The following is a 15124-nucleotide window of genomic DNA, read 5'->3' as shown; positions in this document are numbered from 1 at the left end:
AAAAAGAACCAATCAGCTGCGCCATGTGATAATGATGTAATTATGTCTTACTGAGTTTGACCTATTCAACTGCGCCATCTAGAGTTTCAAGCCAGAACCTTGGATTTGGTACCAGTATTAAGAACAGACCACATTTTCATGGTCTTGGTTTTGTCATGGACTCATCTCATCGGTTTTGTTGAGGAGAATCTGGACTCGGTTAGACCCTCTTCCAGTATTGGACTCAACCCTTTCTGTTCTCTGTTTTGACTCAAGAAAATTAAGGGTCCCAAAAGGGTGTGTTGCAGCAATGTCATAGTAGACAATTCTTAAAGAGAAGTTTCCTTAGTGTAAAGAACATTTTAATAATCTAGTGAACCCTTTTCCACTATAAAGACCCTTTTGTAGAATAAAAGTTTCCATGGATGTTAAAGGTTCTTCATTGAACCACTGATGCCAATATTTTAAGCATATACTCAGTTCTCGACTTGGACTCAAATGGGCTTGTCTTGAGTATAACGCACTTTAGAAAAATTCACATGCAAAGCTTTCTTTTTTTCTTTCTTTTGCATACTGAAAAGCAGTGCATAAAACTTGCATATGTGCTTGGTACATTACGAATGATTTTTTTTTTTCTAATCAGAGATTTGAATATGTGGATGAGCAAGTTTGTGTAGCAGAACACAGTTTGCAGGAAGGAAAGTGCCGAAATGCACAAATACATTTTCTCACAGTCACCGAAAATTGATTAAAAGGTGTAGTGCCAAGGTGAGATGTGTGCTGGGCGGTGGAAATATTTGAAAATACAGGTGGCAGAATGGATTGGCAGCAACCGTCTACTGCTACATGGCAGCAGGGCCGTGTGGGTGGTAAAGCGCTGTGACTCAGTGATGCGGCTGGTGCTGAAAAAACTCAACTTCCTTCACAGAGGCAAAGGCTGGAGGTGTTGTTGCATAGATTGCATTTATCTTCAGTTGCACCTGAAAAAGTGTCTGTTTTTGTCTAACCTGCACTTTAAAGCACCCACTTTTAATGCATTTAAGACCTCCTACGATCATTCATAATGGAAAAGCGGGACAATTAAGGCCTAATTATTCTTATTGACTAGCCTGAATTCATACACATGCAATCCTGATGACACTTTGTAATTATTAACATGAATTATATCTATGAACTGACTGGCCTAAACATTTTTTTCACTCTAATGGACCTATGCAGAATTTCTAACACAAAGAAAACCTATTCAAATGGCGTGCATTACTATGACCTACCACAGCATCAATTTCATAGTGGAATCCTGTCTTTTTTTTTTCAACAAATAGGCATGCTTAATTGTTTAATCAACACTCTGTGAATAATGCAAAGGCAAAAAAAAATTACAGCCTGCCAAACATTGCTAAATTTTCACAGGGTAGGTTTAGGGTATACCGCTCAGTGATTCAAACATAGAAACTGTTAGAAGGTTCCGTTCCATGTATTTTGTGCATATGAATGTGCTTGTGAACAGAAATCTAACCAAATTGGGAAATCTTTACCAATAATGAGCCCTACACTCTACTACATGTTGGCATAGTGCTTGGCAAACATTGACATTCTTTTATATTATAATTTATAGGTTGGACTGCCAAATAAATAATTTACTTGGAAAAACATGTACAAGCTGAGACCTGAAGACTATGAAACATAAAGGTATTTTATTGGCACCTTTGTTCATAATGTAAAAAAGTAGAAGAAAAAAAACATTCTTCAGAATTGCTCTCTTAAAGGTTCTTTGGAGAACCCCAATTGATTCCTTTATGACATCGCTGTGAAACCCTCCTTCTGAAACCTTTATTTTTAAAACAGAGAATGGAAAAGGGTTGAGTCCAAATCTAGACTGAAACCAGATTTACACAATGTAAACATGTCATGCTAATATGTCAAAACAGCATTATTGAAATCAAATAAGCTTCTTAGCAGGGTCTGAGAATGAATTGGCTATGCTTTAAGGGCTTTTCACACTGAAACTGAAAAATTTGGTGCAAATTTAATTTACTTTTTAAGAGACTTAATCTAATAGCAAGAGAATCTGGACAGAAAGCCCCGTACATTCCATCCATGCCCGCACAGTGCAACGGATGTAGATGACATGTATGAGGTGGACCCAGGGTCTGCTTGTCAAACTATAGCAGGAGGAAGTATTACTATACTCTTAAAAATGCAACACACAGCTTAAGGAGAACAATCAAAGAGGAAACACCCACAGGTGCCCTCCAAAAAAAGGTTGGTTTTAATGCATGCCAGCACAACAGAAGAAAAATGACGTCAATTCAGGAAAACACTATGGATGTGTTGACATATTTGCTACCACAGTTTCACAGAAAAGGATGGGGATGCATGCCAAAAAGCAGTCAGTACCAACAGGTTAAAAGATTAAACCATACCCGTAGGCTATTTAAATATAATTGCAAGGGCTACAGATGTGTTGGTATAGGATTCCTGCTATTAATCTGTTCACAGAAATAAGAAAAGGAATGCAACACCAAAACAGGTTAGAAAATAAAACCAGGGTCACAAAGTAAACACAGTTTCAGGCAAAAAGACACTGAGGGTGCCTAAAATATTATTTTACAATTATATTTCAAATGTAAGTACAAAAATGACCTTGTAGTGACATCCTATGGTGTTCCTGTGTTTTTCCCCCCTATATGTTGTGATGGTGAGTGTTGTTGAATGTATAGCTATAAGCTAATGTTAAAAATGTCTGATAAACTCACTCGGTCTCAAAACTAAATAAAAATAAATAAAATAAAATTAGCATTGCAGCCTGATTGGTCAATACTGTAGCATTCTAACTATGCTAAACCCAACAATGAAATTACTGAGAGAGTAACAGCTATGATATAAAACACCTGTTCACCCGACTGCACAGCTACAACAGAGGACTGTTTTGCTATCAACATTCTGCTATGCCAAGAATTATATTCTAGAGAGGAGAAGGATGCCACTTAATGAATTTGCTTGGAAAATGTTGTAATAATTTATCCTTATATTTAAATGTAATATTTATTAAAGCGAAAAGGCCTTTACTAAGAGATGTCTCCATCAGTAGCCTTTAACCATGATAACTATCAAAATACATAATGCCCTTTATCTATATATATTATGTGTAACTATATCTATCTATCTATCTATCTATCTATCTATCTATCATATTATTAAATACTTATAATTTTATTTATTTTTAACATTTCATATTAGAAATTATATTCACACACACATACACATACACACAAGTATATATAGCATTAAAATAAATGTTTAGACAGACAGACAGACAGATAGATAGATAGACAGATAGATAGATTTAATAACATAGCTTGTGTTCTAGCATGTCTCCATCATGTTCAGTCCAATGTCAGTCCCAGTTTCCAGTACTACCAACTGTACAATTTTGTGTGTATCAGGCTTTTAATAAAGCTTTCCTAAGCCAGCTGTGCTGCTGCTTGTAATGTGAAGCATGTGCTCGAGGGAAAGTGGCTGCTTTCCTGTCTAACGTTATAGCTCAATACCGTCTTGCTAGTCAAGATAAGATGACATTACACGAAATCAGCAACATTTCCTCTGAAATCCTGAATTGCGCAATGTATGTTATGCTCATTGTGAAACATTACAAACAATGGTGGTCGATAAAAGCAATGACAGAATGAATGGGGGTTGGGCAGCTGATGATGAGGTGTGACCGGCCGCATCACTGACAGATGATAACGTGCGATTAAACTGTAGCCACTCACCTGGTTATAATGCACCCTAAACGGTCTCAGATAGTTAGAGCTGGTGCACGGAACCACCTGAATATTATTGATCTGCTCCATGGCTTTGATATAGCTGCCCACGGGTCCTTCTCCCCACAGATGGCACAGCCGCAGACTACTGGAGGAGAATGGGGAAATGTCTACGGAAGCCTGTGAAGGGCAGAATAAGAACGCTCTTAGTCTTTGCGTTGCAGTAATGTTCGGACTATGCGGTGCAGAAAACTGCCAGTCAGCGATAGTTGCGGGTGGATGATGTCATTTATTTATTCAAAGGTTAAACTACGGACTCTGTCGCCTCAGCACAATCCCTTTCACCTTTACCGCGCGCGCGCCTGACGCGCGAATGCAGGTGTGTCTAGCTCGTGCAGGCGTTACCTCAGATTTAGCGCCAACTTCAGGAAGCGCGTTATTCACTGAATAAACCGCCAAATCTCGTATACTTAATCATTTTTTGTAAATCTTTCAAGAAACGGACACTGCCCAAATGACTGACCCCTCACCTTTCTCGACAGAACAAATAAGGTATTCAACCATTAGCTTTTGAGAAATTAATAAGGTTGTAGTAGTAGTATAATTGTGGAAAAAGAGAAAATTACAACCAAATTAAACACTTTGTACATAATACATTATACAGAAAGTAACAATAAAATGTTTATATCATTTTTATTGATTTAAAAATATTACAAAATTTACTAAAAGATTTATTGAGCCTATATGCGTTCACATTCATATTTATTTTGTTTTCTCTTTCTTCATTTATTTTGTTAATCTACCGAAAAATAGGATTTTTTTCCACATAAAAGTGAATTAAAAAGTGAAATAGGCTAACTTTATATAGCCTAATAACTTTTATATATGAATTATGTGAGATAATGAGGTCGAGTGTCATCAGTCTTAAACATTCTTCTAGCCTACTTTTATAGACAGCAGTATTCTAGACGTAGCCTTTCTGTCTTTCATCTTATAGCAGAAGTATTTCATCCTCATTTTCTGTCTTTTTCCCTCACAAAAACTAAAAACATCTACTACTGCAAAGTAAATCTTTCTGCTTATCTGATTGCCTTAAACTATCAGTAATCTCAGAGGAAACATCTAAACATGTGGTTTCAATGTAGTTTGAGGAAACAGAATGCTGTGTGTATCATGATGGTTTCTTATCTGACCTTATGCCTCTGCTAATGTCTCATCAAAACCAGATGAAGAAGCTTATCCTCTCTTCCTTGAAACATATTTACTTATCTTTACTTTCTTTTTTTTCTTTCTCGATGGTTGAGTCTTGAGGTGACTTATTTGGGGGTCCCAGCACTAAAGCATCAAGACACATGGTTTTCTCTGAGGAGCCGCTGAAAGTAGTCTCCCTTGCGAGGTTTCTTTTCTCAACACTCCTCAGCGCTGAAAGTGAACACTCGATGCTGATTGGCTAATTTTTTTTATTTTATTTTTATTTTTTTACCAGCGGAGGTACTAGAGCTCAGCTCTCCCCCTCCCCTTCTTTATCACTTAGCAGTTGTGATTAAATCAGTAGATTCAGCACATTCACCATAGAAAAGCGGCACTTTCCAGCTTCAGGAAATTCAGTATGGTATTACAGCTGTGAAATTACAAACAAAATATACACATTCTGAGACATGAACTGAAATGAATTGTGAATTTTATTAACATTAAATTGTCCCATTTTCACCTTAAAATTTTGGGGAAGCTGTGCCTCCCCTGCCTCCCCCAACGAGCCGCCACTGCCTCTTTGTAGGGTGACAATTTTCCTTTGTCTACTTTAGATGTCTGTGATCATAGCTCTCACATATAGAAATGACATCTAGTCGGTATGTCATAAACAGATGGAGAATGTGTCTATTGATGGTTTGACATGATTTCAGAGACAGCAGAAGCGGAGCGAACTGCTAAGTACACTGAGGAAATCACTCCGGGACCTATATGACTGTCAGGTCAAGGTTACAAACATAAAGAGTATAAAATTAGCTTGTAGTTCTTGAATTATGCACATTATTTTCCACTTTCTATCTATATACCTTTTTTTAAGTGTAAAATTTTTTTCCTATCCAAAATACAAGCATTTAGTGAAAGACATCAGATTTTTACTAGAAAAGCTCTAATTTGATATAGTTGTATGTAATTTTGTTCTCTTAATTGATCATCAATCAAATGTATCTGAATGCGATTTTTTTTTTTTTTGCACGAACATTCTTCTTCTATGTTTAGCAATATCTTTGAGGCTTTTGTCTTGTGCAAGAAATCAAACAAATAGTATAAAAAAGACACCAAAAAAAGACCCAAGTGTTTTATTTCTCATGTGGTCGCGGTTTTCTCTTTATAACCACAGTGATTAATGTGATGGCAATTCAATCCACAATATACTCCACACCCTGTTCTTTCAATCACATTTCTCATACCTCTAATCATAGTTCTCAGAACTCTCCCACACGAACAGTTTCCGCCCCTTGGTTCCTCTTTCCCACCCTTCCAATCTTCTGACTTTGACTGGAAAAATACAAGTTCTAATTTGATCTAAATTAGATAGTTTGATTAAGGCTGGGTGGAAGTCGGTCGATAAGGTGCAAGGAAATTCAGTGTGTTCCTTATGGACCCCGGGGTGTGCACCTTTCCAAACATCTTTAGACGCAATAGTGTGTGGTACAGTGATTGTGGTTGCTTACAATAATACAATAATCAGTGCAATCACTGAGCACCATACAGGCCGAGGCCAGGAGGTGTTGAGAGGAGCTGAAGACGTGTAACACCCAGGATGCCCTGACTTTGATGGAGAGAGAATGATGTCACCCAAACTGCAATATGGCACTGCGTCTCTGCCTTCCCGAGGGTCCCAATCTCTTCAAGCCAGCTTCCTCCTTGTAGGGCCAGAAGTCCCACCCTCCATACACTGGCAGGATGTAACACTTTTGCTGGCTGATTTACATCTAAATAAACATTGCCAGACAAAACAATGTGCGACTGGAATGGAAACGCAGCCCTTTTTTCTCCACCCGGCCAATTGATATGAGCCGATTGAACAAGGCTGCAGTCTATGATAAGCAGTACTGGGGGTTCACAGTTGTGGCTTTCAGAATTGAAGAAGTGGTTCACAGAGAGTTTAAGGGACTTTTAACAGGATTTGAATATGTGTATTCATATGTATGCATGCATATTGGTATTAATATTTCTTTGTTTATTACAAAAACTTTGTTACAAAACTTTGTTCATTTCATAGACATCACTAAATACATGTATAACGATAACTTGCAGTTCAGTAGGTGAATTGGATGTTGATTAAGTTAACTGCTCTTCAAAACGGTAACTTGTGGTTTTGAACTATCCTTTGAGTTCCGACTCGTACTGTAAGAGTCATTAATTTGGGAACCAGACTACATTGGCTGCACTGTATGCTTTTGAATTACTGAAAGAACCGGCTCATAAGAGTCATTTGCAATGACTCACATTCACAACTCAGGTAAAGTATATATTTTGCCTCATTTATGTCTTATTCTCCAAGTTCTATTTCTAGCACACAGTAAAATGCTTTGTACAGAAAGAGATTAAACATTCACAGGATTTGGAAGCTATTTATATGAGCCATTGTAAATATAGCCTTGTGTTCTGTGGCAGAGCTTTTGTGTGAACTGCCCTTGTTTTGAACTTTGCACAGCATCCAAATAAGTAGCCTAAGTAGTGAAAGTCTGAGAACACAAGATAACTCAAGATGAGACATGGCTCATTACACAGTCTGTTTCTGAAAGCTGAATAGAAAACGGATACTGGATTGCCTGGTCTTCCTTTCAGTCAATGTGAGGCCCCCTGCAAGACCCCCTGTATCTTATCAGACCATCTTTTTGGCTCGGGAGCCCCAACAGTGTGCTAATCCTGCACCCCTGTGCGCACCTCAGGGCGTCGCTGTGGTTTGGACGGTCCCTTCACTCTGAATTACACTCTTTGGTGCTTCAACATAAGCCAGGCCACTGCTGGCTCCACAGAATACAGGGTCATGGAGCTTCACACACTCCTTTTCATATTTCTAGCTTTCTCTATGTCTCCTCTAGTAGTCTAGGCACAGTCAGTTTATCAGCATGGGTCAAGCAGGGATTTGTTGTTGCCGGAGATGACAAAGGTCAGACTTCTGGGAATGCACTTAGCTGAGGTGCCTGCTATCCTTCTGTTAGCGTTCACAGGGTGTTGAGCCAGACACGACATCCCATTATAGATTGTGGTCTTGAAGGTCAGTTGCATATGGGTCAATGACATACTGTATAAGAGTGTACACTATAAAGAAAAGGATCTTTTCAAAACATGCAAAATTGATAGAAAATTATTCTTAGTACTTCTATTGGGTTCATAGTGTTTTGAACTTACCAGGTTAATGACTCTAAAAGTGTCTTTTGTTCTTACAGCTCTAATGTAAGTGTAAGTGAATGTTTGCTCCCTGAAAAATCCCACAATGCACCGCAAAAACTAGGGAGCATCGGCGCTCACTATGCTCCCTTACCGGAAATAGCATCACATTTCTAAAGCGTGAAACATAAACCACACAAGTCAACTCGATTGCAAAGACAGACCGTTTTTAGTATATTTATTTGTAAAGACAAATGGTTTTATATGTAATGAACACATCTAATTATCATTTATAATTAATATTTGGCTGAAATGTTGTAAGAACATGTAACAGAACGATGTGTTCAAAGAGAATTAAATTTTTTATATATATATATATATATATATATATATATATATATATATATATATTATATATATTAATTACTACTAATAATAATACCAATAACTACTAATTTGTCCGTTGACGCTGTACGTAATCATGTCACTGGAATGATTCAAGTAACCGAATTCATGTACATGATCTACTGATTCACAAGCTCGGGAGCCAGGGAACTGATTGAAACAAACCCATACACACACACACACACACACACACACATTTTATATATAGATATATATATATATATATATATATATATAGAGAGAGAGAGAGAGAGAGAGAGAGAGAGAGAGAGAGAGAGAGAGAGAGAGAGGTCCATTTATATTTTTGGATACTGACACAATTTTGGCTCTCTATGCCACCAGAACAGAACTAAATCTGGAACTCATGGACATCACCAGAGACTGGGTTTCCTCTTTTGTGATGCTTTGCCATGCCTTTACTGCAGCTGACTTTAGTTATTGTTTGTTTGTGGGTCTTTCTGGCTTTTGTTTTGTCTTCAGTAAGTGCATGTTCAGTGGGGTTGAGATCAGGAGACTGACTTGGCCATTGCAGAATATTCCACGTTTTTTACCTTCAAAAACTGCTGGGTTGCTTTTGCTGTATGTTTTGGGTCATCGTCCATTTGCACTATGAAGTGCCGTCCAATCAACTTTGCTCCATTTCACTGTATCTGGGCAGAGAGTATATCCTTATACACTTCAGAATTCTTCCGGCTGCTTCTGTCCTGTGTCACAACATCACTAAACAGCAGTAACCCAGTGCCACTGGAAGCCATGCATGCTCATGCCATCACACTGCTCCACCATGTTTCACAGATGATGTTGAGTGCTTGGATCATGAGCTGTTCCAAGCCTTCTCCATACTTTATTCTTCCCGTCATTCTGGTACAGTTTGATCTTAATTTCAGCCGCCAAAAGAATGCTTTTCCAGAAGAGGTCTGGCTTTTTTAGATGTTTTTTAAAGTCTAATCTGGCCTTGTTTGCACCTTGTGGTGAACCCTCATTATTTGCTCTCATGAAATCTTCTCTTGATTGTAGACTTTGGGAGTGACACGCCTACCTCCTGGAGAGTGTTCTTCTCCTGGCTGGATGTTGTGAAAGGGTTTTTCTTTATCATGGAGAGGATTCTCTGATCATCCACCACTGTTGTCCTCCATTGACATTCAGCCTTTTTATGTTGCTGAGCTCACCAGTGTGTTCTTTTTTTTTTTTCTCAGAATGTACCAAACTGTTGATTTGGTCAATCTTAATGTTCATGCTATCTATATACATATATATGTATATACATACATACAGTACATACAGTTTATATAGTAGCCTACATATATATTACAAGTGTTTTGAATTAAAATGTCATAAATACGTAAAACATTCTTGTCATAAAAAGGTCAAATTATGCAATATTTCAAGACACTTAGTGACCTTGACACACATCCACGAGGGGACATCCACATCCTCTCTATGATATAATTTCCTGTTTCCTGTCATGATGTTTTTCCCCTGCATGTGTCTGCATGGTTGGACCACATGACTTGACATGATTTGGCAGCTTTAAATATCTAAGCAAGCAGTAAGCAACGTGATGAGTGATCTAGCATTATATGATTTATCAATGAATGATTTTCATTGATAAATCATATTATGCTAGATCACTCATGTAAAAAGTAGCATGTTACTTTTTATTTATAATATTAAAAGCAATATATTGTAAATCTATAAAAAATATATATTTTATGAGCAAAAACAAGCATATAAATAAGCATTAAAGCATTCCTGTGTGTGTGTGTGTGTGTGTGTGTGTGTGTGTGTGTGTGTGTGTGTGTGTGTGTGTGTGTATATATTTGTGTCACCTTGACATTTATGAGAATTGGTAGAAAAGGTTAAAGATAAGTTAAAAATGACAAGTGTCATTGACCCATATTCCTTCTGGCATTTCCTTTGAATTCCAGTATTAAAAACTAAAAATGCCTTTATAAAAATCTAAATACACAATTAGAATATTACTCAAAATAGAAGAACTTAAGTGATGCTGTATCGAGACGTTGCTGATTTCCACTAAAGCAATGCAATGAATGCACCGTGACCATCACGAGTCAGAAAGCTGGTCTGGAAAATAAAAGGGTCGTACGTGATGCCATGTGGGCAGATGTGATGTGTGCAGCTTTGGTCGGGACAAGAATGGCCATTGCCTGTCACTTCAAACGAGACTTCGACCCTCCTCCCTTTCCAGGTAGGGCCTAAATTAAGGCAACCCGATCTGTGTGGAACTCGCCTCTCCTGAATAGTCCTTCAAAGCAGCAGGCCTCTCTCCCATCCAAGGCCTTTGTAATGGAATCCACCGCTGTTATTTTGCCTCTTGTATTTTCAGGCAGAGCTATTATTGTTCTCAGCCACGGATGTGTTACCCAGACAGAATTCCCGCGTCCTGCTCTTCATTTTGGGCAAAAATTATGATCACCGTACTCAGACCAAGAGATCAAGAGTCATAAACAGAACAAAGATGGTGAAAGAGGCAGTTTGTGTTTCTGATGTGTTGAGAAAGGTGATGGTAAAGTGATAAAGGGGCGCCGGAGGAGGTATTTTTAGAAGTGGACAAAAGTGGCAGTCGTCTTTGGGGATTATAGGGCCACAGGCCTGACAAGCCGACTGAACCTTGATCTCTCACTCTCTTAATTTACTAAGGAACAGCTGACCACCCCCTCTCCTGGAGGGAAGACTATTTTTGCCTCGAAATTCAAATCCTATTGTTTTTATACGATGCTTGCACACACTCGAGCTTGGCCTCAAATGCAGGGCTCTGGCCCAAGTGTGTTTGTGAGATGGCTTGTGCCTCTCATCACCATGGGAATGCACGTTCCCTTGCTAATTACTTGCTTGAATTGGCCCACAGAGGCACTGTTAATGACATGTAACCTGATCCCAAAAACCTGAGACGCTCCACAGAAGATGCAGACTGTATATGGAGCAAGGGGTTACGGAGGGCGGCGGCAGTGGCGGTGGGGGGCTGTAGTGGAAAAGGTGACAGGAGAGAAACACAGTGTGTCACACTAAACCAACTGTGCAAACGCAGTTCTGTCTCTAATTCCATAGACCATTCTGTGCCCCGTGACGGTGGGGGAGAAGATCGGTGCTGGTCACAGTTGTGGTGGATGAAGTTATTTGGTGGTGATAGGTAGGTAAGGCGCTATGGCAGAGGGCCATCGGTTGCAGCTGGGTTCATTACTACAGTCTAGGAATAATAATTAGTGCTTTTGTTGTAGCAGTGGTATGTTAATGACATGCTGGGCTGTAATCACTGCAGAGAGAGGGACTGCAGCGGCACTGTGGCCCTAAACATCAACTGCACATGATGTTGCATCAAGGAAGCTTGGCTAAAAAAAAAAAAAAAACGTACAAGAGGGGATTAACAGCCCCTAAACAAAACTAGAGCCTGGTTACTACCAGGAATAGTTGGCCACTTCCACAGCTTATATAGCTAAGATTTGGTCTAGCCTTACAGTAATATGGTTTATCAATTAGCAATTATAGTCTAGGTTGGTAACAGTTTACAATATAGTTGTATTCATTAAAATTTGTTTATGCCACAGCGAACATGAAATAACGACAAATACTTTAACAGCATTATTTGTTTCATATTTATTTTTACATTTTATAAATTAGCTTTCGCTAATGTTGTTATTATTATTATTACTTTGAAGATTGTACAAAAAAAAAGACAGGGAACATCCAACAATGCAAGAAACATCCACCAATTAATACAAATAATAATAATAATAATAAAAAACACAAGGAGCAACAATTGAGACAAACAGGTAACAGATCAAAGATCAAAGAAGAATAAACTACAATAATAAATAATTTGACATGCTTTTTTAAATATTTGAAGTTCTAGAATATTTTCACAAGCTCAAATAGAAATATATTAAAGGAGGAATTACATTTTAGGCGGTGGGCGGCCAGCCTTAGATCATCACATTCATTATCGAAACTGAGTGTAAAACACATGTAGAAATCATCGGGGTATTCAGAACCTCTTTTAATCACTATGGGGCAGAATTCATTATCAGTGTGAAGAAACAGTTTCACACCCCCACTGAACAACCAGCATTCATTTTCACCTCTGGCACGGAGAGAGCAAGACACCTGCAGTGGTAGAAAAAAAAATAATTCTCCATAATCCAAAAAAATGAGTGACTGAGAAAGATAGAAAATTAAGGTTTGTCTTTTTTGGAACAGACATGGGAGGTTACGTTAAAAATCATGACAAATACAATCCAGAAGGCTGTAACTTCTCATCCAATGACCACTATTTACATGGAAAAGTTTTTGTATGTTTGCTGCTTATCTCTTCCTGTACATTTGCACATCAACATTTAGTGTAAATTGATTAGTCACAGATGGTCTTACAGTAAACTGTTAATCACATATGGCACACACTCATACACACTATGTATAATGCCTACCCCCTCCAAGCTGATTCTCATCTACAGTAAGATATTTATCACACAGCTACTTACTTTTCAGCGACTTTCTTTATAGAAGGGCGTGATAAGTCTGGAACTTTCTGAGGGATAAGCGCCATCCATTGGTCAGAGCCCTGAACTGCCATTTTCACCCCTGAAAGCCAGAAAATTTATTGTGTTAAAATGAATTCAGAAGTACTGTGTATTCAAACACAAGCATACAAGGACATCTTCAGCTCAGCCATTGTACTCCTCAATAAAACTCTACATCAATCTCTAAGCAAACACACGTCATGTAGCTGTAAATCCATCAAAAGTTCCTGTTGCTGCACAACAATTCCTCGGCTGAGGCAGCCTCACTTGCGAGGCCTTGAGAAAAGATTTCCAGAGTCAAGGCCCAGCCACGGTGTTTTTTTGTGCAGCGCTTTTGATTCTGCAGCCCTCCCATGGGTGCCAGCAGTACCTCAGTGACCGGACGGCTGTAAATAAAGCCAGAGAGTTTTGGGTAACTCCCTCGAGGCTCCCTCTTTTCCTGTGCCACCCGCTTCAGAAGGGCAATATTATTCTGTCCCCAGGTCTGAAGAATGATTCCATTGTACTAGAGGTAGAATGGGGCCTTCCTCCGAGCCCACTTTACTGCCACCGCTCTTTATTTAAACAGCAGCGCCTTTATCTGCCCTCCACTGTACGTGCTCCTGCTGTCACTCGCCGGGCTCGGCCGGCTTTGGAAGATAGGCCCTGATAAGAGTGGCGTTCTATGCAAACATGTCCCAGCAATGGGACTGGGTGACCAGCAGGAAGCGTCAACAAAGAACGGGGTATTACAAGCTCTCGACAAGTTTGATTGTTTCCCATCATGATAACCGTAACTGTACGGTGCTTTAAAACTGCTGATATCCTGTACATGCCTTTCATTGTTGCATTGTTTGGTGTTTAAGACCACCAGGGAACAACTTATTAATAATAATTAAGAATTATGCGTCCATTCTGTATAAACACGGGGTAAATAGTGCAATAGTGCTTAAGTTATCTGAAAGCTACGTTGCAGGTTTGTCAGCCACGGACGGTGCACAACAACATGTTCCTGAATGCAGATGCATTTGTGCCTTGGGGTTGCATTAGGATCTTTTGTTCAGTGTTGGATAGTTTCCTGTATATCACCACACCTGTGTGTGCCCAGAAATCAGTGGAGGGGTCAGACTGCCTGCCCATACTTGTTAGCATTTTTCTCTCAATCAGGCCACGGCTTTGGTAATCCTGAAAAAAAAAAAAGACTTTGTAAAGAAGGGATCGGCCTAAATCATAATACACTCCTGTTTTTGGTTTCTATGGAGCATGTGTGCCTACTTAAAAGCTCAGATCCTGATAATTTGATTTAAATAACAACACATAAGAACATAGTGTTTCACATCACCAAGGACATTTGGCCAGTTGCTATGGCCTACTGACACAAAACTGCCAGTATGTTGAGATACTCACAGCTCTCCTCAAAGGAATAGTTCTCTCCAAAATGAAAAATTTACTCACCCTCATGCTTTTCCAAACATGTATGACCTTCTTTTCTTCTGCAGAACATAAAAGAAGTTATTTTAATAATATTTTAACTGTTTTGTATATACAACAAACGTCAATGGGGTTCAAAACGCTCAAGCTAATTCCAAGGCTAAAAAAAAAACTACCCCAAAAATTTAATATTTTTGAAAGAAATGAATAAAAAACATAATAATAAATAATACGAATTATTTTCATATTATGCATTAAATTGATCAAAAGTAAAAGTAAAGACATTTACAATGTTACAAAAAGTTTTTATTTCAAATAAATGCTCTTCTTAAAGGTGGGGTAAGCGAATTCTGGTAGCCAATGTTGACATTTGAAATCACCAAAACAAACACGGCCCTACCCCAAAAGGGTCTCACTCCTATTTTCATAGCTCTGCCCACACATACGTACGCAACCCAGGCAACAATTAGTTCTGTGAAACAAAGCAAAACCAATGTTACATCAAGTCTACACTATAGAACTCATTATAATCAGTGATGCTGTCTACACCATAGACATATATATATATATATATATATATATATATATATATATATATATATATATATATATATATATATATACACACATACATACATACATACATACATGGGGTACAGAAAG

At 38.5% G+C, this 15124-nt stretch overlaps 1 protein-coding gene and 1 long non-coding RNA gene across 3 annotated transcripts in view; both read right to left on the bottom strand.

The window, feature by feature from the left end:
- The window catches only part of LOC122140950 (uridine diphosphate glucose pyrophosphatase NUDT14-like), a 35152-nt gene extending 31024 nt beyond the window's left edge, over positions 1-4128 (bottom strand). The window contains exon 1 of the mRNA XM_042746509.1: positions 3753-4128. Coding sequence (XP_042602443.1) covers positions 3753-3833 — 81 coding nt within the window. The 5' untranslated portion in view covers positions 3834-4128. The remainder of the gene's footprint in view (positions 1-3752) is intronic.
- Positions 4129-12121: 7993 nt separating this feature from the next.
- On the bottom strand, positions 12122-14669 carry LOC109056565. Of its 2 annotated transcripts, none has more exons than XR_006157521.1 (3): positions 14125-14669; positions 13013-13112; positions 12122-12638 (listed from the first exon to the last, which is right to left on the bottom strand). It is a non-coding gene; the product is annotated as an uncharacterized LOC109056565 (long non-coding RNA). The 2 variants fall into 2 exon arrangements; XR_002012140.2 differs by lacking the exon at positions 14125-14669 and adding an exon at positions 13249-14113.
- Positions 14670-15124: the final 455 nt, after the last annotated feature.

Source organism: Cyprinus carpio, chromosome B20, assembly GCF_018340385.1.
Source record: "Cyprinus carpio isolate SPL01 chromosome B20, ASM1834038v1, whole genome shotgun sequence".
NCBI classification, from domain to species: Eukaryota; Metazoa; Chordata; class Actinopteri; order Cypriniformes; family Cyprinidae; genus Cyprinus; species Cyprinus carpio.
This window is presented reverse-complemented; position numbering and strand designations above follow the sequence as displayed.